The sequence below is a fragment of the Poecilia formosa genome, unplaced genomic scaffold (genome assembly GCF_000485575.1).
Source record: "Poecilia formosa unplaced genomic scaffold, Poecilia_formosa-5.1.2 Scaffold72, whole genome shotgun sequence".
NCBI lineage: Eukaryota > Metazoa > Chordata > Actinopteri > Cyprinodontiformes > Poeciliidae > Poecilia > Poecilia formosa.
Window position 1 is genome coordinate 822,698 of NW_006800011.1, and position 23,506 is coordinate 846,203.

A 23,506-nucleotide genomic window follows, 5' to 3' on the forward strand; every position below is an offset into this window, starting at 1 on the left:
CTGCACCCAGATATTCATTCACACTTTCCCTCCTGGATGCTGTGAAATGACAATATATTGTAAGGGAACTTTCTCAATGCCATTTTAAAACACTGCATATACTGAATATATTTTCTCACACTTGCTGCAAATTAGAGCCCACGGAATAAAAAGGTTCCACGTTCAGTCAGTGTTTTCAGAAGGCTGCTCACTTCAGAAAATGAACAAAGACAAACTTTGAAAGAAATTGGACCAAAATGGTATTTTTGTTCACAATTTTGTGTAGCAGTGGTAAATTGTGACATTATATGATGTGCCCATTATCTATTGTTTGAAATAAAAAATATGTTTTCAGAATGCGTTGAGCTAATAATAATTTTTGCCTCAGTTTGATTAGCAGACATTAATTGTGTAACAGTCAAACGGGCCTATTTGCTAAATCAAAGGCTAATTCTTTTAGACGGTTGACATCTCAAAGTCACTTACAGATGTGCTAAAGGGTGAGAAGAAATGAGTTCATACTTCTTTATAATTACGGCTGAAATCACACGGAGGCATTTTCTCATCCCTACAAGAAAAAGAACCAAAGCCATGATGGAATCACAACTGACAGGACTGTGATGGTTTCATCTAAAATGCAGAAACAGGCGGAAACTTGGGATACGATTGAATTTGTTATGGACCTAAGTGAAGATGGCACAGACCTTCAGCTGGCGTGTAGCCAGTGATGCTTGTATTGGAAATTATTGAGGAGCCAAGAGGGGAAAGTATAGTCCTTTGACTTGAGACTGTCAGAACATATACGGCTGTGGACTTTTAAAAAAACAATTTACGCTGGCCTCTGTTCACTGCAGAAAGCATTCACAATATTTGAGGCGCTCTATTGATTCATATATACACACCCACAGGGAGGAGAGGAAGAGTCCACTCAGGAAGACCCCTGGCCAGGATTCAAACCCAGGACTTTTGCTTTCAAACTGCTGTGATTCTTCATAACAGATTCAACAATGTGTCTGAAAAATTACTCACACTTTTTATTCCTGATTTTTAAAAAAATTTACATAAAAAGGTTTAGGTTAATTGTTTTCCAGCTTCTTTCTCCAGACTATTTTTTTTTTCTTGTCATCTCTTCTTGGTAACATGGTTCACTTATTTACACAGACATCTACTTCTGAGTAAGAACTTTTATTTGATCAAATTTACATAGTTATGAAAATACAAGTACTTTTTTATATGAAAAGGAAGGCCTCACCTGTTCAAAAAGAGGAAATTTGTCCTAAAAGGGACCCACTGTCGACAAAACGCTTGTGCAATTTTAAACCTTTCTCTCTCCTCTTCTAATGAATAAACATGTAAAGTGCTAGATGATATTAAACTACTTCAGGGAGAGTCAGCCTTGCAGCTTGACCAAACATCATCATCTGCATTAGAACAGGGGACTGAACAGGATTTGGTCTTTTCTGCAGTCCCAGCATAAATCCAGTGTCCCAACACCTAAAAAAAGCTCACTGAGGAAACACACCGATTTGCACAAATACAGTGTCAGCACTGCGCTTCAAACGGCTGCAGCTAAATTCACAGAAAAATAAAAACAAAAACCAGTCACTATAACTGGCCAAACTGGTGACTTGTAATCACCAGCGAGTCAACATAAAACACCGGGAGCCATGACAGCAAGCTGCTCACATGAAACCACAGCCACCCTGACAGACAGATTAGCTGCACTTCTCTGCAGCAGGTGCAGCTGATTGTTGGCGCCTGATTAGAGCCCGGTACTGTGACTCGGGTCCAATCAGTCATGCTGGTAGGCAGGATGTGGTGCGAGCGAAGGCAGCGGTCCTGAACGTTGGTTTGCACATGCTGATTTGCATTCGAGAAAGACTCCCAAAAACCCGACTGGGGAAGAGAAAAGTGGGCGAGGCAGAGGTGACAGCCGAGCAGGGAACTCAACTCCTTCAGTCAGTGCTAATGAACAGTTTCAGCTTCCAGTTTCTCTGTTTGGCTGCCTGAACTACATTTGAAACCACACGTTAACTTACAGTGTATGAAAAAACAAACATTTTTAGATATGCTTTAAGGAAACGTCCCAAATAAACATTCCTTGTGTGACATCATCAGTCAACATGTCAGGAAGAGAACCAAGCCGATCCGCCTTTTATTTTCCAAAAGCTTAATGGGAGTATGATAATCCATAATCAGGAACAGATTTTTGTTTCAGAGATGAGCAAAGTGTGCATTTCAACCCCAGAACAAAAGCAAGACTCATGTGTAAACCCTGGACTGGGAAGGCGGTCCCACACAGGATGTGGCCATTGCTCAAAAACCAACAAACTCTTACACCAAATGCATGTATGGAGAAAACCCTGAATTAAAAAAATAAATAAATTCAATTCTGAGGTGTGATAAAACATAAGTTGAATTGTTTTGTCATACAGCAATCTCCAACCTATTCACAATTTGATTTCTCTGTGGAAAGTAACACCAAATTATTCACAGAAAATTTGTTAATTTCTTTATTTGTATTTTTTTCATTCTGTTGAGCATATCTATAATATGCAGAAGACAACGCAGTTTGGGATGGTGGAATAAAAAAGTGCAATGCTACTTGACATGCTATTGGCTGGCATTGCAGGGATTGCTGTTTGTTTTCCTTAGGAATCATCATTGGAAAGTAAATCAAATCATTTAGTTTACTTCATTTGGTGCTTCAGTTTTGGAAAAAACACCAAATATTACTCAGTATTTGGTCCAGTTTTTAGTGTAAATATCTTAGTACACTTGAAATAAGACTAAACTGACTTATATGTACATTTTCAGCATCATATAGGAGCTTGTTATAAGTCATTAGTTCCTTAATATTGATGAAAAGTTGCTAGTTCCTCTGGAAATTGTTTCACTTTCAAAAAGGCATTTTTTCATGTTCAGGTGAAGTAATCTGTCAGTGGAACTAATAGTTTTTCAATAATATTAGGGAATTGCTGACTTAAAACAAACTCCCATTTCTTGCTTAAGTTACTTTCAAGTTGCCTTATTTCAAATGCACTAAGATATTTGCTCAAGAAACTAGACCAATACTTGGTAAAAGTTTGTTTTTTTTGCATATTCAATCAGGGTAGTTTTGAAAAACGGTTAAAAATCATCATTTTGGGTGAAGATCCATAAACTTGCCGCCTGCAGTACATGTTGAGACTCATCGCGACGCACAAGGAGAGCAGAGAATTAGTGACGACCAACGAATGCAAACCAGTCCAGAGGAAATATTGTATTTGCAAATATAACTGGGCTGTTGTAGCAAGATTAGTGACATTCAAACTGTGTTCAACAACATTCACTGCAGAGGATTTACTTGATTACATGGTTTGCAAATCTCAAAACTGCAAGCCAGCGGAATTTGGTGAAGCACTTTCTATATCTCAGCTGAAAGCACATCTGAGACGTGGTGCTGCATTCATCCTTTTTATAGTTTGGCCATAACTCCTGTCTTCCCCTTCACCACTGTGCATCTGTCACTTACCCGCCGAGACATCAAGGCTGTTCCTCTCAAGACTCACGCTCGAATACCCCTTAACCGCGCTTCACATCTGTACTCCATCACACACACCCGCGCATGCAAAGACTCTCTACATTACCGAAGCCCAGAGTCCCCTTTCAATCCTAAATAGGCTAATTTGACTGCTGATCTGGGATTTGTGAGTGTTTGAGTTTATTGAAGGAGCTGACACAGATCAGGATGTTTCTGCACTTAGTGGATTAAGCGTTTGCTCTGGTTAAATCAAGGAAAATCTTTCCCGACGCCAATCATTGGTGATGTAGTCCAAGCAGTTCCTTCCAAGACTTATTACTACTAAAATATATTTTACCCATTACAGGTTTATTTTGTTTTAAAATTTTAATCACATCAGCACTTTCAAATTATAAAAAGAATAAAAGTAATCCTAAACAACCCGGCTTGATTTGAAAACTGAATTGTCCTTTAAACCCAGAAACTAACTGTACCTCTCTTGGTAGCAGTAGCAAAACTTTAAGTGTTTACAGTAACCAGCTATGCGTCTTTAACATAACTGTGGAGGAATTTATTTTATTTTCTAGAATTGCTTAAAGGGTTTAAAGGTATTAGGATGGCACATTATCCACAGTTAAAACCATAAGTTTGCATAAACCCAACAGAACAACACACCTTTTATCCTCACCGTCTGATCAGACCAAACGTGTTGGTCAGTCAGTATTTGGTAGAATTGCCTTCAACATGTCAAACATTTTGGGTTTTCTTCCACAGACTTCTCATAGTAATGTCCCTGCATTCTGTTTGGCTGTGATGCTTTCTTGGAGGTTCTAGCTGCGAACAACTAAACCTTCTCCCTCTCCTGTTATTAGCATTTTACTTTCCATTAACATAGAAACTACCACCATCAGTTATTCTGTTTTTTGAGTATCTGCTGTCTTCTCTAACCCCCTGTCAGACGTGGCAGACGGTTGCTGACACGTAGCCAGGTTCTGGTTCTTCTTCAGGTTTCTTCCTGTGTGAGGGGAGTTTTTCCTCCCCACTGTCACCACATGCTTTAATATAAAAGATCTCTCTAAAGTCAATGACACGATGCAATCGATTATATACTGTCTCGTGTCCAGGAAGAATAAATGGCACAAGTCAAGGACTTGATGCAATCCAGGGATAGAAAACCTTTTAAACAAATTTGAATAAACTGAATTAAATGCAATGTTTGAGAACTAAGATTATTTAGAGTATTTGGTCGATTTAATTGAAATTGTTTATAAAGTGATTCCAGACGACATTTGCACTTTGATGAACAGAGAGGGATGGACGGTCCGGTCGTCCATCTTGATGTGGATTTTACTGTAAAAAATCGACCTTTTTCTAAGTAGTTTGTCTCTCTGATGACAAAGTATATAAATAAAGTAATTAAATAAATAAACTGATTTCTTTAGATACTAATAAATAAATATCTGACATTTACTTTTTCTCATTAGCAAATTGAAATAATTGTAGTAATTTTAACAAATCTAAAAGAGAAGTTTGGTTGATTTAACTTTGGACAGTGAGGGAAAAAGTGTCTTTTTATTTGGTGTACATCCTTGTTTCCTTTTTTTAATGGTTTCTTTTTTCAATGGTATTTCACTTTGAATAGGCAACTGAACCTTATTTCTGCACATTGTACATGAAATATTCTTTTGAAAAAGTGCAGTTTGTAGTTCATTTAATCCTAACTCGGATCAAATTTTCTCTGCAGTCATTTATAGATTATTTATAGATGAACATAATTGCATGTGCAAGCTTATTATTTTATTTATATTCAGTCATTTGAAATACTTGCGTCACTCTTAGGTATATGTATGTATTTCACCAATTTCATCGCTTATTATATTTGTATTATTAATATTTAACACCTAGCTTAACTAGTAAATGATTTATTATTGGAGATCAATATTCTATTCTATTCTATTTTAAACATTTAAGTGTGATGTAAAAGCCAAAAAAGAGGAATAAATCTTCAGAGACTCTCACTTCTCCTGGCTTTGTATTTATATAATAACTGTATAAAAATGTCTTTATTGTACCTGTTAGGAGGAGAATGCTCTCATGACTTCTTAAATTCAGCTGCTGCTTTCATCCAACATTTTCCCCTCAAACTCCAACTGTACTCGCATGAAGACTGTATTAGATGAGCCAAAAAACCAAGATTCCTAGAGCTGGAGATTGAAGAGTGCTTTAGTAATCTCCTATAATCCTTTTTGTTCACTTGGGAGATTGTTCTCCTTTAGAAGTTTCCCGCCAGACAAAGAGGTGGATAGTGCGATAGTATCGACTATAATAGACTGAGGAGGTTGAGGAAAAGGCTAACCACCTCACCGTGTCAGATGAGGCCAGGTTCATGGAAGTCGGCTCTTTCTCAATTATTTTCTGAATTAACGTTGGGGCACCGTAGAGATTTAGGAGAGACGGTCTGAGGCGATGCGGCTCAGAGCTGAGCTGGGAAGAGAGATCAGAGGTCTGATCTTTGTGTCAGAACACTGATGTGTGTTTCCTGCTTCCTTCCTAAGAATGCCCCAGTGACTTTTTCAGTGTTGGAAGATAATTTGATTTACGAATGAAGAGGCTGCAGAGAAAACTTTGCAACCAAACCTTGATGACATTTTTACAGTGTTAAAAGTATTCAAACCCCTTGAACTTCAGTGTCATTTGCATTTTCTGTGACACACCAACACCAATCAATCAGTCTTTTCCAAAGTGTGAAAGGTGCTTTTGTATTCAGACCCCTGAGTCAATACTTTACACAAGCATTACAGCTACAAGTCCTTTCAGGTATGGAGCCTGAATTATCTGCTTACACTGCAAAAACACAAAATCTTATCAAGTATTTTTGGTTCACTTGAAATGAGACACAACTGTCTTCAAGTCGATATTCCTTACATGTTGATGAAAAGCTCCACTGGCAGAATATTTCACTTGTAAAATGAGAAAATGCCTTAATGTATTTAATGAAAGTTATGTAAAACGAGCTCCTATATCTAGCTGAAAAATTTCCTGTCAATTAGTTTTGTCTTATTTCAAGTGTATTAAGATATTTGTACTAGAAACCAGATGAAAACACTTCATATCATTGAATACAATAGTAATATTGCACGGTAAAAAATATGATATACTTTATTACATCCAGAATGTTGGATTTAATTTAACTGCAGTGGATTCTCATACTCGACACACATAATTGTACCAAACACATTAAAGGACACAGAGAGTGATGCCAATGTTATAATCATAGATGTGAAAGAATGTAATATGAGCACCTCGTAGTATTTTTTTATTTTTCAATTGTTGCAACACTTGTTTTGGGAAATATGCAGTTTAATATATCCACCACACAAACCAAACATGGTAGATTTGAGTCTCATCTAATGAGAGAAACCTTTTCTACATTTTTAGCTTGTGGTGTTTTCGTCTTGCAATGTTTTTCCTCCTAACCAAAAACTCTTAGACGTCCCGTCAGTAGACTCTCCACCTGCGATGTTGTTTTAAAAACATCTCTAATTCGAGCGTCTCCTCATCTTTCTCCCTGACCTGCTGTGCTGCTGATCTTCTAGATTCTCAGTGTACATTTTGGGATTCAACATGGAAAAAAGTCTGAAAAAGTCTGAAGGTGTGAAAACCTTTAAGACTATTTGTTTTACTTTGTGTGACTCACAGTTGGTCATTCTCTCTGCTGGTGGATAAAAGCAAAATTCTCGTAGCCACAGAAAGAAAATCTCTTTTTTTTTTTTTGTATGTGCTTATTGGTTTGGTTCCAGCTGTGAAATATTGTTCAGGAATGTCACACCTTTATGAACAAAGAGGTAATATGAAATTTGAAAGGTCAGGTCGTCCATCTTAGAGTGGATTTTACTCAAAAAGTTTGACCACTTTCCAAGTAGTGTGTCTCAAGGACTTAAGGTCAAATGTTGCTAAGGCTGAGGGTAATAACTAGGGACTCTCAGTGCAGTTTGCAGGGCTTGTATCATTACAGGAAAGTTGTTAGCAGCACTTTGATTAGTTTTTGGAACAAAGAACAGCAGCAGATCCCTGCTGAGACCTGGCATTTCAGCAGAACGCTTTGACGCCAATACGCTACTCAGGTTGTGAGTCTTGAAAATGTTTGGTTGAAAATGTGTTTTCATTCCCTGTGGGAGTTGGAAAAACTGCATTGTATTATATAAAGCATTGCATCTTTTCTTTTTCTTAGAAGCCATTACCCTTTCAGTCTGTCAGTTTATCAAAGTCTTGAACGTATGACAGAATTTCATGATGTCTTTTCGCATTATTGAACTTTACCAGCAGTAATAATTTGCTGTTTTTATGTGTCATTAAAGGATGGGTTGTGTCTTCAGACTTTCCTTCTATAAACTAATGAAATCATCATTTTTCATCAATATTAAGGAATTATTTACTTAAAATAAGCTCCTATGTCTGGTTGAAAAGTTACTTTAAAGTTAGTTTTGTTTTATTTCACATGTACTTGATATTTTCGCTGGAAACTAACTAGACCAAAATTAGTTGGTAAAATGTCATGTTTTTGCAATGTATGTCCACATCTTGGAGGGTACGACACCATTTTTGTTATGTTCTGGGAACATAATGAAAATGAAGCATAGAAAAGTTTAATGTCTTATCCTCAGCTCAGGTTTAAGATCATCTCTGGATGGAGCGTTCTGTCTTTTCCATGGCTGCCTCTTGTCTTGGATCCTTTATGAAGTTCATTAACAGGATTTTAGGGTGTAGTTGTAAAAGTTAGGATGTCTGATTTGGAAATGTCAAGGTCTTTTTTTCTTTCAATCTCTTTAGTTTTCTGTTTTCTGTTTGTAAGCTTGACCTAAATGCTTGGTAAGTTTGTGTTTGTCTTGCAGTGTGAATCAGAAAGTAAAATGGATCTGCAGTTGACTACAAAAATCAACCTTCGTTAGTGAGGATTCTCCTTGTAGGCCAAAGTAAATTAAATTCTGTCACATGCCTTGAAATAAAAGCAGCTTCCTTTGCTGCCCTACTTATTGCTGTATCTTCTCAAGCAGAGGTAATATGCACAGAACCACACTGTTAAAGCAGTTGTTGCTACTTGAGAATGAACTGCCACCATATAGTTCCATGGACTTTATTAAGAGCGAAAGTGGTTCAACCTATTATTCCTTTATTTTACACAACGCAGCCTCTGGTTCTACTTGTGGCCTTGAGGTAGAAGTTTATGAATGGAGTGTTTTGTCTCATTTTATATTGAAAACTTGTCTTTTTCATCAGCTGCACTCCAGTCCCCCTTTTTATTGTATCATAAAGAGGATGAATCCTTATTCGTACTAATACAAGAGTAGAAAATTCTGTTTACTGCTCACTTGCTGGAATATCTTCAACTTGACAGGTTTATATTTGAAAGGTTACATTAAAATTGCAAATTCATCTGACAGGTGAAATCTTGATTACAGCTTTCTAAGTTTTCTGTTTAGACAGACCTACATCCACCACCTATATTTAGCCCTTTCTGTTGATTACCTCCTGGTAAATCCAGGTTCACTATCAGTGGCCTGGACGTCAGCCAGCCTCACCGTGACGGATGATGTGTAACCTCAGATCTTAATACTGTTGCCTGCCTGGCTTCTTGACCCACTTTTAATGATTATTCAGCCTGATGCGAAAGGATTACTTTCTGTCTATAGAGTCCTGAAAGCACAAGAGAGGAAAATGATCTATTGTGTAACACGCCAATGTCTGGCTCTTTTGTGAAGTACAGGAAATAATAAAACTGAATCCATTAACTCCTAAATGGGGTTTGGTGAAATTCAAGCTGCTTGGATTGAAACGGAGAACCATGAAATAGTTTGAGTTTTAGCTTGACAGAGTATTTCAAAGACATCTTAATAAATTTGATGTACTTTCATTTTATTGTAAAAAAAAAAAAAAGAATAATTGCAAATGCTGTAAATGATTATGACCTAAACAAGGCCACAAAAATGTATTTACTATTTTGACTAACCAATATTATACAAGTGCAGAAATTGTGTAAGGTGTGAATAATGGTATGAATAATCAGCTTGATTTCTCAAATATATCAAACGTATTGTCAAAACTGACAGGCTCAAAAAAGACCAGCGTTAATCAGAAAAAAGCCAAGTTGAATATGAAAACTCTGGAGGACCTGAAGTGATCTACAGCTCAGGATGGACAACGGCTGGTTGTAAGCTCTACCGTTACTACTACACACAGAAATCCTTAAGAAATCTTACTTAAACTTTGCCTTGAAGCCATTCTGAGAGCCAGCTTAGATGGGACAAAACGTGGTTGAGTCAGGTGGAACCGAAATGTAGAGAATATTTGAACTGTGTGGTTTTTGGTTGTAACAAGTTCAAGACATTGCAAACTGGGCTGTATATAAAACATCAGAGCATTACTTTTGGGGAACAAGTCATAACATCCCTTTGCAATGTTCTGCTCTGAGTTCTAAATATTATGCCTCAAGATCAATCAATCAATCAATCAATTCAGTGTATTTGTGCAGCACATTCGAGTTCCAAGGCACTTCAAAGTGTTTTACTTCATAAAACCACAACAGTACAAAGTCATAAAACATCATACAGTCACCATAATATTTCAGGATTCTTAGGGCCAAGATAGAGTCACAGAATGTTTGGGATAATTATTCTCACATAATTATCAACATACCAATAAGAAAAGAATTATGGTCTATAGTTTTTTACACGTTTTGGTGCGCTGACATCCATTTAGTCATTGTATCCGTGTTTTGTTTACCTCAAGGTCTCAATGTTTCTGTATAATCTCTAAATCTGTTGCAGGCACAAGGTCAGCGGTGACCACAATGTCCTGGCGCCAGTCAAAAACACAATTTACAACAAAACAAGTGTGAACATATGGATTCTTGTCCTATGTGGTGTTTTTTTTTCTTTCTTTTTTTGTGCAAAAGCCAAGGCTGTAAATTCCCCTGTTAACAGTTGTTGGAAGACATAAAGTAGCACACATTGACCTTATAAGATCCTGCTGCACCTCTGCCCATTTCCTGTCTGGTTTCTGCAAATAGAGGCCACTCGTGCCACAAAACCCTTATTTAAAAAGTCAACACAGGGAGCAAACTCATCTTTTGTTTTAGGCTCCTGCTGTGTCGCAGGGACGGTTTCTTTTTAGTCAGAGATCCAATCGTATATCATATTATGAAGGTTCACGGCTGAGCATCCTGTTTTCTGCATTATGAATAAATGTGATAGTGCAAGAGCCTCAGGGTGTTACAGTATAATATGATTGAAGATTGCAAAGCATATTTAGCTGTAATAGAATCGGAAGGAAAAGGCGATCAAGGATCTACAGAATTAAAGATGAAAGAGGCTCATTATTACATTCAGTACTATGAAATAAACCTGAAAATTTGGGAGGAAAGAAATATCTGTCTTACGAACAATATTATTTACAAAATGTGAAGTATATATACAGTCAGTATATTAACACATATATTTTATTATTCTTTTATGATAATAAAAATAATATTCTTATTCATCAAAAAAAGAAGATACCCCCAGTATCAATTTGATAGTTTTAGTATATAAATGATCCATTAGCATTCTGTTAAAACCTGAATGTAAAGTTTGAATTTTGTTTTTATTTTTTTATATGTACCAAAAATCTTCTCCTAAAATACAGCAGCTTCTCTGCTGCTGTCACCAGGTTTTTACTACATTTTAATTCTACAATAGGCAAGGGGTTTTATTTGTATTGCACATGTCAATAAAGCAAATTAAATTGATTTGCATGATGAAAACATAAAACGGCAAACAAGCATGAAACATTACACTGCAGTGGAAAAATAAAGGGAAGTGACGAAAAGATGGAATACAGTTATGGATGAGTTTTATTAACCTGTTACCAGATTATGTGTTGATCATATTCTGAGCAGTAACACAGTGTTAATCACTGTATAGTAACTTATTCAATACATTTGATGATTCGAAAATCATAGTTTGTGAAAATGTACACCCCAAAACTTGTAGATAGATGCAAAATGCACAAAGCTCCGACGTTTAACCGTCTTATTTTGTGTTCAGTCTGGATGGTAATTATGAAAATGAACCTTTTAACTTTATCTAGACTCTCTAAAGCATGGCCCAGTTTTTCATTCACTCTGTTCTATTACAGAATCTTTTGGGTCCGTTTTTTGTTTCCTTTGTGGGAAATGTGTGAAACGAGGCTTTAGTTGATCTCAGATACTCTATTTACAAAAAAGTAATTATTTTTTCTTCCTCGACTCTTGAAGTGACTCAGGTTTTCTCTTCTTTTGAATGGGAGTCAGACTGTAGTGCATGGATCCTCATGACCTGACATAAATGAACAAATTCATATCACATAAGCAGAGTTTAAGCTGTAACCTCCTTCATAAGAACCAGAATGGGGGTGCATTGGTCTTGCAATTTTCAAACAACAAATGAATGTTTAGATGTTCCACATGTTATCTTTATCATCTTAAATTGCTTTTTTGCATTAAATTTGCAGGAATTGTCAGAACCGCCTTACCAAAAATGGACAGAGAAGCCAAAGAACACTATACGGTTGTGATTCAAGCCAAAGACATGGCAGGCCAAGTTGGAGGGCTCTCTGGCTCCACCACCATCAACGTCACCCTGACAGACGTCAATGACAACCCACCCAAGTTTCCCCAAAGTAAGTACTGTAACAGTGGAGTTATCAACAAAAAAAGCAGATTTCTCTATACGTGGCTTACCAAACTTGAAGAAATTGTCCCATTTAGGTTGGATATGTGAAGCTTATGGTTGAGCTGAAGTATTTTCTGCTTTTCCCTTCCTGCTTAAAATCATTTTTCAAAGCCATGCTTGTTGTCAAACCGAGCACGGCACCGCTCTGAAACATCTCCAGCCTTGAGCTGAAAGAAGTTTTCAACAAGAATTACCTGGTGCAGTTTTATAACCTAAAAAGTATTTTTACAAACCGTGCAATCCTTTCATCGGTAAAAGATGAAAGGATCGCCTCTGAAATAAAAAGTTTAAAAATTAATTTAAGCAAGAAACAAGCTCCAGTAATAGGGACAGAGTGACTAGCAGCTTTTTGCTGAAGAACATGAACATTAATGAATAATATCAGTCAGTAATTCTTATTGTAATTTATCAAAACTTTTGAACTCAGAAGTCTAAATTTATTTTGTTTTCTATAATTTGCAAAACCAGATGAATATTGCTCAAACCACTCTGTTTTCCAGGCTGAATTCTCTCGATTATAATGAAAAATGTAAGTAACGACAGAGCATCATCAAGAATATTGCCCTTCAGCAACGAGCTTCCCATTTATTCTGCAGCAAAGAACCATCAACATTTCCCTGAATAAATATCTGCTTCATTGCAGTGCTATCAACCACAGTTTAGCGCTTAATGTCAATTGAAGCACTGCAGAGTATTTTTAATGACATTCCCTCAGGAACAAATAGTGACAGAGTCAAACTGCTTAGCCAAGCTTTTCGGTAAACAGTCAGATAGATATTCAACTGTTTGGTGCAGTAGAGATTTTTAAGTTGATTTGTTTTTTCTTTCTCTAAGTGAATATAAATGGATGTTCATTCACAGAAAATTACCAGCTGTATGTCCCAGAATCTGCTCAAGTTGGGAAACCAGTGGGGAAGATCAAAGCCAACGATGAAGACCTCGGTGTTAACGCGGACATTAGGTACAGCATCGTCAACTCGGAGGGCGCCAACATGTTCTCCATATCCACAGACAGAGACACAAAGGAGGGAATCATCAGCCTGAGAAAGGTAAGCGGCTGGTGTCCATGGTTTGTTCACAGGCATCAAATGAAAGGAAGTTTTTATGGAGATACAAATACCTGGAGGGATAATTTGACCCAGAACCATAAAGTTTTAGCCTTCAGTATCTGTGCTGACTTTAAAGTCAGGCCCATCATGTCAGGACAGGCTGTATGTACAGTTTGGGTTCTTTTTTTTACTCTGACGTCTAATAAAAATGTACTGTGGCTATTTGTACTTGGATGGTAAAAGAAATTTTATCAGATTTTTGAAATGAAAAGTTGCTTAAATACTCTGTAGTGTAAGATTTTTGACCACAAGAAGAAAGTAGTAATTTTTTTTACAAGAGTCTTGGAGATATACTTTTACATTTTAATTAAATGTTCTCGTTTTGTATGTTGGATCCCCGTTTATTTGTGGTTCAGTATTTGTAGAGTCACTTATTTGTGGATTTCTTGTATTAGGATATCTAAAATTTTCAAATGAAATACCTGGGTCCAATGCTACTTGACTCTATAGGACCATTTACTGCTGATTAAGTGGACCTGGGAAAACAAGAATTTAGCTTGTGCAGTAGTGTTCACATGGTTTCCATAGAGGGTATTAATGCTTACTGGGGGATATTTGGTGTTTGAACTATTAAAATAGCCGGAAGCGTTTTAAGAGGGGGTTTCACATATCCCCAGATTTCAGCCATTCATCTGTGGCTTTGTCCCTCAGCCACACAAACACCGGCTGCTCTCCGAATCCATCTGTCTGTCCATCAGTTTTCCAAACCAGTTCTGTCAAGTTCAAGGAGAAAGTATTTCTCAGAATTTCAGAGCACATGATGAACAATTTTGACTTAGAAATGAATGTTCCCAGGTGGTGCTCTTGGTATATGAGTTTTTTTTGTTGTTTTTTTCATTTAGTTTTGACCAATAGCGCCTTGTTAAGAATCCTCACCATGGTGAGGTCCTCATATTGTGCTTATCAAATGTTCTTGGATCCGACATGCTTTATAAGACACCTACAATGTTCACACAGCGAATGAAATACTCTTTAAAGGTTATTTTGATGAAATATCATCCTGAGTGGCAGCCATTTTACAAAAGAAATATGTACACTTCAATCAGTTTATTCACTTGAATACAACACATTTCATTATTAATTTAATCTACATTCTCTTACATTTACCATTTAATCTTGAATCAACCTGTGTCTTCCTCAATTGTAAAATAAAAAAAATGTGTAAATTAAAATATGAGTTGCAAACAGTAGATCATTCTCATTTTACCTCAAAAGTGTTTGACTTAAGCATTTTTTCCTCATAAAGTGTTTTGAATTGATTTATGGTAGAACATTTTCAACTCATCATTCAAAAAATCCATAATTTTACTCCATGCACTAAAATGCACATTTGTTTTAAAGCAGGTTTGCTTTGAAATCACATTTCCTTCCTTTATTTCTGTCACTTGAGCTTAAGGCAGAACTTTTGTCAATTAATTGCCAATAGTCTCTTTCTGTCTTTACCAAATCACTTAGTTTCAAGGTATTTGATTGAGTTGACAGTTTGTTTGTTCTCTTGCATTCATTTTTATACAGAATTCTCACAGCTTTCTTTTGTGCCACAAACAAAGGTTTAGTGTCGTTTTATTTTCCCTGCAGCCCCTGAACTATGAGAGGAAGAAGACCTACATGCTGCACATCGAAGGAGTGAATACACATGTGGATCCACGGTTTTCCTACCTGGGCGCTTTCAAAGACACGGCTACCCTTAAAATCACAGTGGGCGATGTGGACGAAGCCCCCGTCTTCTCTATGGATTATTATATCCTGGATGTTTACGAGAACTCACCGAGTGGAACTGAAGTGGGATCGGTTACGGCCCGGGATCCAGACAGCAGACACAGTCCTGTAAGGTAGGAGACTCGGTCACATTAAATCTGAACGTACAGTCTGAGCAAAAACTTCTGAAAAATTTATTGTTTGTTCCTTTAGACTTACACACTGCAAACGCAAAGAAAGCCCAGCCTTGATAAAGCAGTTTGGTTATTTTGAGGCTCAGCACTTTTTCTGCTGACTTGCAGCAGATAAACAGCATTTGGGTGATTTGATTTTAAATCAAAAGGTGTTTTGTATTTGCAGATTGGAGGATATGTGAACCAAACAGATTATTTTTATCTCAAAAATAGTTTTATATAACCAAAGCTCACACTTGCAGGATGTTTTCAGCAATGGACGATTTTTAAAAAATCCCAGCTCCCCAGAATATATATACACATAAATACACACTCTCAAATACAAACATGGGTACACAATATGTATGTATACATCATAACAGTATAAACATTTATAATTCAACATTTTAAGGCTCTTTTAAAGCTCACTAACAAAAGCACCTAATTTGAGATCATCATTCCGTTTATTCCACTGAAACATCCACATTTTAATTGACATCTTAATAATTTCTGAATACAAAATTATTCATTGAAGCCTTTTACATCAACGTATAAAGCATTAGGATTATTGTCATATTCAGTGACTTTAGATTTTAAAATATTACTCTAATTTAAAAGTGTATTAGTTGGTTCCTGATATTCCACTTTATTAATAAGCCTTATAGCTTTTTTTTTGTAGCTTATGTAAAATGTGAATAGACGTTTTATTCTCTTCAGTCTTACAAGGTGTTCTGCATCAGTTGTTCTCCAGATGATGAATTTCAGAGAAGTAAATGAGTCGGGAACAAAACAGGAATTGTCTGTCTTGGAAAAACATTTCTAGTTTCTGAAAATCATTTTTAAAAAACAGAACATAGGTGTGACACAGTACCTGACAGTTTCATCATCCTTTGATAGTCTACTCCTGTACGCCATGTTTTCAGTGACTTTGACATTAAAATTGTACTTTCTCCTCCAAACTGTGCTTCCCTTTGTATTTTTTGATAAATTCAAGCTGGTGACATCATCTTGGCTTCGCACAGGATCTTCTTTTTGACAGGTTCTAAATTTGTCATTGTTTTTCAGTGAAGTAAAACTTGTAATGTTATAAAATAAATTCTTTACTGTTATATTCCCTTTTATTTAACTTCCAGATCATCCAGAGGGTTCACAGGGAGTTCTGCAGTGTTCCCTGTAAATCATGTTAGTTTTTTGGCTTCACCAGGAATCTGCTTATTTTTCCTGCAAGCTTGAGAAGTAACCTGAGGCAAGACAATTACTCTGCACATTTATATGCACTCTAAACAGATGCTTGTATGCTGGTGGGAAATGGGGGGAGGAAAAAATAAAAATTCATGCTAGCCTTAGGCAGCGTGCTGAACAGGTGCCTTGTTCCTTGGCAGTACACTCCAGCAACTACAGCGCCTGTAATGATTTGAATTTGCTTCATGTTCTTGACAAAATTGATGGAATAGTTGTGAACCTGATACTCCTTAAGAGGTAATGCATTGGTCTTATATCAATAAGAAACAGTCTTCTGTTGCTGCAGCGTGTAATGGGAGATTATTTGGTATGTTTAGCGGTGCTGCAGAGGCCAGAGGGTCCATAAAAAGCATTTAAGATTTATGAACAGAAAGACATAACCTGTTGGTGGTTGATGTATCATTGGGTTATTTGCAAGAAAATATACCCACTGTCATTCCATAACGGGATTCTCTTTATTATTCGATTGCTGCAGCAGAAAATAGCAACATAAAAACTTTGCTTCCAGAAGTGTTCGCCTCCCAGATCCTGGTGTTGCTTCATAGCATTTGTGTCAAAGTCAAGCTCGGGGGCCAAATTCTGCCTGCAGTCTAATCCTAATTGACCTTCACATTATTTTTAAGAGTCTAATATAGCTAGTTTGCTAACAGACACCTGAAAACTGCTATTGCAGATCTGAGAATGCTCTGCTGGTACAGGGTAGAGTCCACCAAAATGGTCAAGCAGAAGTTGGAAAGCAGAATCTTTCTGGACCAGTGGGAAGCCATCTGCAGTGGACACCCAGTGTTTACAGGAGGCAAACCAATAATTAAAATGAATAGTTAATAACACTAATATTTTGCATTAATGCTCACAGTGGAGACTATCTTAGCAGAATCTACAGACAACAGTCAGTCAGCAGCATGGAAAATGCAGCTCTTTTTGGATTGGCTGCTTATCAAATGCCAGCCAGTAGTATGATATTATATATGCTCCATAAAAAGCATATGTCTAGATTTGTCTTCATTTCGGCACATTGAGTTTGATTCTCTTGCTCAATAGTAAGAAATAACTTGACTTTAATGCAACTTTTGTGACCTTTATGAACAGGAATCAGAAGGGAGATGTAGGAAACCAGAAGGATGGAAGACATGCAGCTAAGGTCTTCAGGTCAGGACTTGACCCCATAGTAACCTCTGCATACGTGGCACCGGTTGGACCCAGCATGCACAACATGCCCCTCCATAATGGAAGATCTTTCTAAATAACACACATTAACAAACACAGGTGTAAAGCTTGTACCTTGTGACAAAATGTTGTGAACATAAACAGCCTGGCAGCCACAGGAGTCCGGCGGGACCCAGAACTTCCTGGAGCTCTGTATGGCGGTCTGTGTCGCTCACGCTGTGGTAGTGGATGTTTCTGAAACGCTGAGGGCAGTGAAAGTGTGTGACAGGTAGCATGACAGCTAGTGGCACCGTCAGCCAAGTCAGGCATTTATCCTTCTGCTTTTTGAGCTGCCGTAACACCAAGAAATCACAACTATGTGAAGCAACAGGTGGAAGCCTCTGTACCAGGCGGTTAACTCCCACTTCCATTAAACAAGGAGCATTTTATCACGCTGAGTTCAAACATGTTTGAGGGTGTTTTTGACAGATCATTCCTTCTGTAACTGACAGGCAGCTTGGGACAAATAAAAGGAAAACATCATAGAGGCATAAAGGGAAAAGGCAGGGATCACAAGATCGGCATAGTCTAGTTTAAGAAGCTCAGTATTAAAAAATGTCACAATTTCATGTTTCTTCAGTAACAAAATGTGCTTATTGCTACTAGTGTTTTGATTTATTTTGCATATACAGTAGACATGTTGGGATGAAAGTGTCATTTTAATACCATCATTCTTTTTTTTCTACATACACAGGAGAAAAAAATACAAATGTACCTATTTTAGTGGTAGTTTTTATTTATGTATTGTTTAAAATGGAACTTAAATAATTAGTATAATAAATCATATTTATGTAATATGAGTTATATAATTTATAAATTGAGTTTGTGGATGTTAAGATTACTCATTCTGTCAAATTAAGTACACAATCAAAGACTACTCATCTGTTGGCCTAAAGTGTATTTCCTTGTGAATTAATTAATAAAAATTTAAACAAATGAGGTAATAAAACTAAGCGAAGGTAGTTTTAGGAATAAAAAACTACCTCCTGATAATATTCAGAATATTATCTAAGGTGACTACAGGTTTCTCAAAACTTTTCTTGGTCTTCTCTGAAGTTTAAAGAAGTCCAGACTAATTCTGAGTTATAATATCGAACTGTAATTTCAGGGTTCATGAGTGGAGAAAATAAAGAAAGGAAAGTTTCAGGAAGCGCCTGCCTGGGCGTTCATCGAACTCAACCGGAACCTCAGAGAAAGATCAGGAATACTGTGGGTCAAACGAAGCTGGTTATTGATTTGGAACCACTTAAATATCTGCTTTGTTGTTCTGCCAACTTGAGAGTGACTTTGGCCTCAGCAGAGGTTCAGTCGGCCCTGAGGTCGCTCCTTGCGGGACCAGTTACCTGACCTCTTCTGGCTTTTGCTTTGGGTTGCCTCCCTTTGGATTTGGAGCAGCAGTAAATATAACAGAAATGTTCCGTAAGAATGTCACTGAGGAATGTCAAAGACGTACCGATAAAAGGAAACTACTCTCAGGAACTTCATATTAAAGTAAGCAAACTGACAAAAACATTGTGTCTCCCACCAGAATGGGTGCAGTTTACCAGGCTTGGTTTCAGATTATTTTGTAGCAACCCTGCTGTTTGCCTTCAGCTTCTCTGCTCCTCACTGAGTCGGGACACTCGGGTCAGCTGCTGGGTGCTGGAGATCCTGGAGTTTCTGCAAAACTGTTTAATCAGGAAAGGATATGTGACCATGTTACATTGTACAACCAGTTATTCAGATGTTTAAGCTAAAGAGAGAGCAGAAAGGGTTAAACAAACATCACCAGGTAAAGAGATACATGAAAACTTTTGGCTTTGCTGTTGGAGGTTTTGTTGAATAAAACGTCAGGCTGATATTGACCCTCTAATACGTTAATTACTGTTTAAAATTAGCTAAACGTGAATCATTTGCAAAAGCTTTTTTAAATTTTTAAATTAGAAAAGTAATTACATGAAAGATCCTTTGCCGCCTGTTATTTTGAGCAGAACAAATCTGTCACAACATTTGAGATTCAGGACATCAATAATGGAAGCCGAGGACAAAATTGCATAAATGACTCGACGTCTGCCTGCCTTTTCGAACATTTTCATCGTGTTGGTTAATTAATGTGACTCCATTCACAGCACATACACGCCTCAGACTTCCATCAAACATGTGATCTTAGAAGTTAGAAGTGAATTTCTATAAACTTTTAAAATTAATTGGAGTACTAACCAGGCGTTTGTGGCCAGTTTTCAACGTCCTGCTCTGCGACGTTTGACCTGCCAGCACTACTGAATCTAATTTATTTCTCTTTTTAAAAAATAGATAATAAATAATATTCAGAATATTATTTTCAGTCATTCCTCTTATGAGCATTAAGCTGTTTATGTTATGAACAATTTTACCAGTATTTGTAAACAAAGGCAACATTATATTTGGACTTTTTGGCATATTAAGTAGTGCTTTCGGTTAGCTGTACAGTGGACCTGCCTCTTTCACTTCAGTATTTTTCTGTTGACCATAACTATATTGTTTGTGAAAAATTCACCTATTTTTAGATTTTTGCATATTCGCAGTTATTTTAGCCTTTTCTGATTCAACAAGTAAGTAAACTCGTCATGTTGTCTGAGATTTAACTGTAATGATACACGACTGTATAAACACAGTTCAACTAAATATTGACTGAAATATTCAGAAAATAAGTACCACTTCCATTCTTCGCCCACTTAAAGCATTTACCATAATGGGAATCTTCATCAGTGCCGACAGAGTTTCTGCATAGCACAGCATGAAATGAGCAAACGTTTATATCTGGTCGTTGCCGAGGCGTTTAAATGAACCTTTTTGTTCAAAACCTTAGATTTGGTCTATACACATTTTATATTGTGTCTCTGAATTGCAGTAAAGCCAAATACTGTTTTAAAATACCCCAAAATCTATGGCAATGTGGCTTAGTTATTACACAAAATTCACATTTGTACTTTTTGTTCTTCCATTTGGGTTTTCTGCTACTTATAAAAACAGCCCAAGCGCTTAAAAAACCCACCCAGCTGTTTTTTGCCGACAAGTTAATGTTTTCTGGTGTCAATAACAGATTTGCGTCCCAAAATGATGATTACACAAAGCTGGTTTTGGTTTGCAGTTTTCACCACAGAACATTTCTGCTTGGTTGACTCTCACAGATTTGATATCTACTGTTGTTTCTGTTTCACTTTTTATCTCTGTTGTAGTAAAATTAGCTGCCATTTCTGTCTGCTTTATGGAGTGGGCGGCAGCAGCACAAGCTGTGGCGAGGGAGAAAACTTGCAAGTGAAAAAAGAAAAAAGCAGTAAACAGAAAATATATAGATTTCTTTTGCAAGAGTCGACTTTGGGAGGACATGTGAAACACTCGGCCCAGCTCTGAATAAAGATATAATGTTGTTTTATCTTTTCTGTTGTTGTTTTGCCACCCTAACCTTTGACCTCTTTATATTGAAGAGATAAAAAACCCTGCAGGACTAACGGCGCCATGTGTTTGTGGGTCAAAAGCTGGATTAGTATTAGGCCTTTAGGACATTTACTTTGTTTCTGTCTTCTCCTGAATCTCCTAACCTGAGCATGTGAGGATGGAATGCATGAATGTGGAAGGTTTAAGTCCATACACATATTTTTTTATGCTTTATCTCCCCTTTTCTGTTTTATAAAGATATTTTCTTTCAGAGGAGAAATAAATTCAAACGGTTCTGCTCGCTGTCAGATAAACCTTTGCTGTGTGTATATCTCTTCCCACTCAGACTGCAGACCTCCTTTTGTTTTCTCTCTGTGCCTCGAAGAAACGCGATGACTTGCAGAATCACAGCGTCTCATTGTTTACAATTTAGCTACTTTGTCTGTTTTCAGCATCTGACTTGAAATCCATTAATGTGCAGGACAAGCTATAAAAGCCCTCTCTGAGAATGAGGGGGTAAAAAAACAAAGTCCATAAAATGCAGGGACTGACTGGCTTTTCCTCCTTTATCTCAGTTTGCTCTGCAGAGCAGCCGAGTCCTGATAGGTGGGTTATGAAGTGCGCATATGAACCAACTTTCTGAAAATCATTTTATACGCAAATTCAGCTGCTGGTTTGGTGATTTCTATCAGACGCTGCCTCGTTTGTAAAATCAGTCACTGCCGAGTTTTGCGTTGTCTCTAAGGAAGGAGGCTGCATTTCATTTCCGTTACTATTTTAGGCCTGTTTAAAATCCTGAAAACAAACACAGACAAAACAAAGTAAGCATGACTTCAGTGAGAAATTAATATTTTATATTAGTATCGGTGAAACCCATTGGACTTTTACACAGTATAATAATGAAAAACAAAGAGATTTTACAAAGAAAAACAAACTCTTGTCCAGAATTTCACAGCTGTGGAGTTAACTGGAGCTGTACAATTTATGAATCTTTTGCACAGATCAGCTGCACACTCTTTTGTTTTCATATATTACATAAAATCTATATAAAATAATTAAGATTTTAGGTGAGAAATGTTGAAGGGGGGTGAATGTTTCTGCAGGGTTCTGTGTTAGAGGTCAGAGTTGAACTGAAGCAGTTATTAAAACTCAAACTTTTCTTGCGTCTTGCTCCAGAAGATAATATTTGTCTGTATAAATATGGCTACTGAAAATGTCCTCACATGTTAATAACGTCTGTTTGTTCCTTAACATGGAGCAACAAACACTCCTCCAGATTTACACATGCCTCTTACAAACCAACACTTTGTGCTTTAACAACATTTTTATATTCCACGCGTTCAGTTTTCCTGCAGTCTTGAAGCGAAACCCATTTCCCTGAGTTAGAATCAAATCATTTGTGCGTCTGGTTGCACTGTTGAGCTCATTCACTTCACCTGACTTTTACTGCGCCTGTGAAATGCCCTGTGGTTGTTGTGGCCTTTTAAAACCGGACGGAGGCTGGTGCTGAACGCGGCGTGACAACAGGACAGTATAATTGCCTGAGACCACAGATATTTGTCCTGCAGTTCTGTTGAGTGAGACTATTGTCAGGCAGCAGAGCTGCCCAGCTCAACATGCATTTCACATGTTTGTTAAAGCTTTTACTAGTCAACACTGATTGTAACCAATTCTGATTTCACTTTTAAAACTTTAGCTTCTTACTGTTTCAATATAGGCTGCATACTTTTATTGTATATATTAAAAATTAGAAACTATAACATAAAATAGCTGTTTGGACTTTTATTGCCAAAGTCTAAATTAAGGAGAAATGTTACATTTTAATGTAAATCAAGCAATGAATGAAACATTTGGTGCATTAAAACACCTTTATATCTGAAATCCATGGATACATCAAACCCCCCACTAAAAATGCATTTAGCTATTAAAATATGTCAATTTTAGCAGTTCAAACCCCAAATACACCCAAACATGCATAAATACACACAGAGGAAACCCCATTAGAAGCTAACTACTGTCTTTCTTATCTCTATGGGGGCACAGCCAATCAGCACCAAGGAAAATAAATGGCGTTCCTGGATTGGCTGCTTTGCAAACAGCAGCCAATAGCATGTCAAGTAGCTTTGTGCAAAAGTGTTTCAGGACTTGTCCGGCACAACGCCATAAAGTTAATGAGGAGTTCTCCCTGAGGTACATGAGGGAGACGTGAGACCGTGTGTGAAAATATAAAGCAGTGAGATGCTTTGTCATTTACTTTGTTGTTGAGCCAGGCTGAAGTCACCTCACAGCATCTGAGGGAGTTTTTGTTTGGCCTTGGACTTTCCTTTTCTTAATCCTCAGCCTCTCTTTGGTGGGTTAGTTGATCTGTTTTCGGATATCGTAATGTTTCAGGGTCCAGTTCTTCTTTCTCTACAGAGAGTTTCACATTTTCCCCAAACAGCCTTTGGAAGCAGG

General features: G+C 37.1%; 1 protein-coding gene across 2 annotated transcripts in view; it reads left to right on the forward strand.

Moving 5' to 3' along the window:
• Positions 1-23,506, forward strand: part of LOC103140512 (cadherin-18) — a 96,776-nt gene that overhangs the window by 31,304 nt on the left and 41,966 nt on the right. For both annotated transcript variants that reach the window (XM_016673272.1, XM_007555690.2), the window contains exons 4-6: positions 12,008-12,175; positions 13,090-13,277; positions 14,916-15,169. In XM_016673272.1, coding sequence (XP_016528758.1) covers positions 12,008-12,175; positions 13,090-13,277; positions 14,916-15,169 — 610 coding nt within the window. The remainder of the gene's footprint in view (positions 1-12,007; positions 12,176-13,089; positions 13,278-14,915; positions 15,170-23,506) is intronic.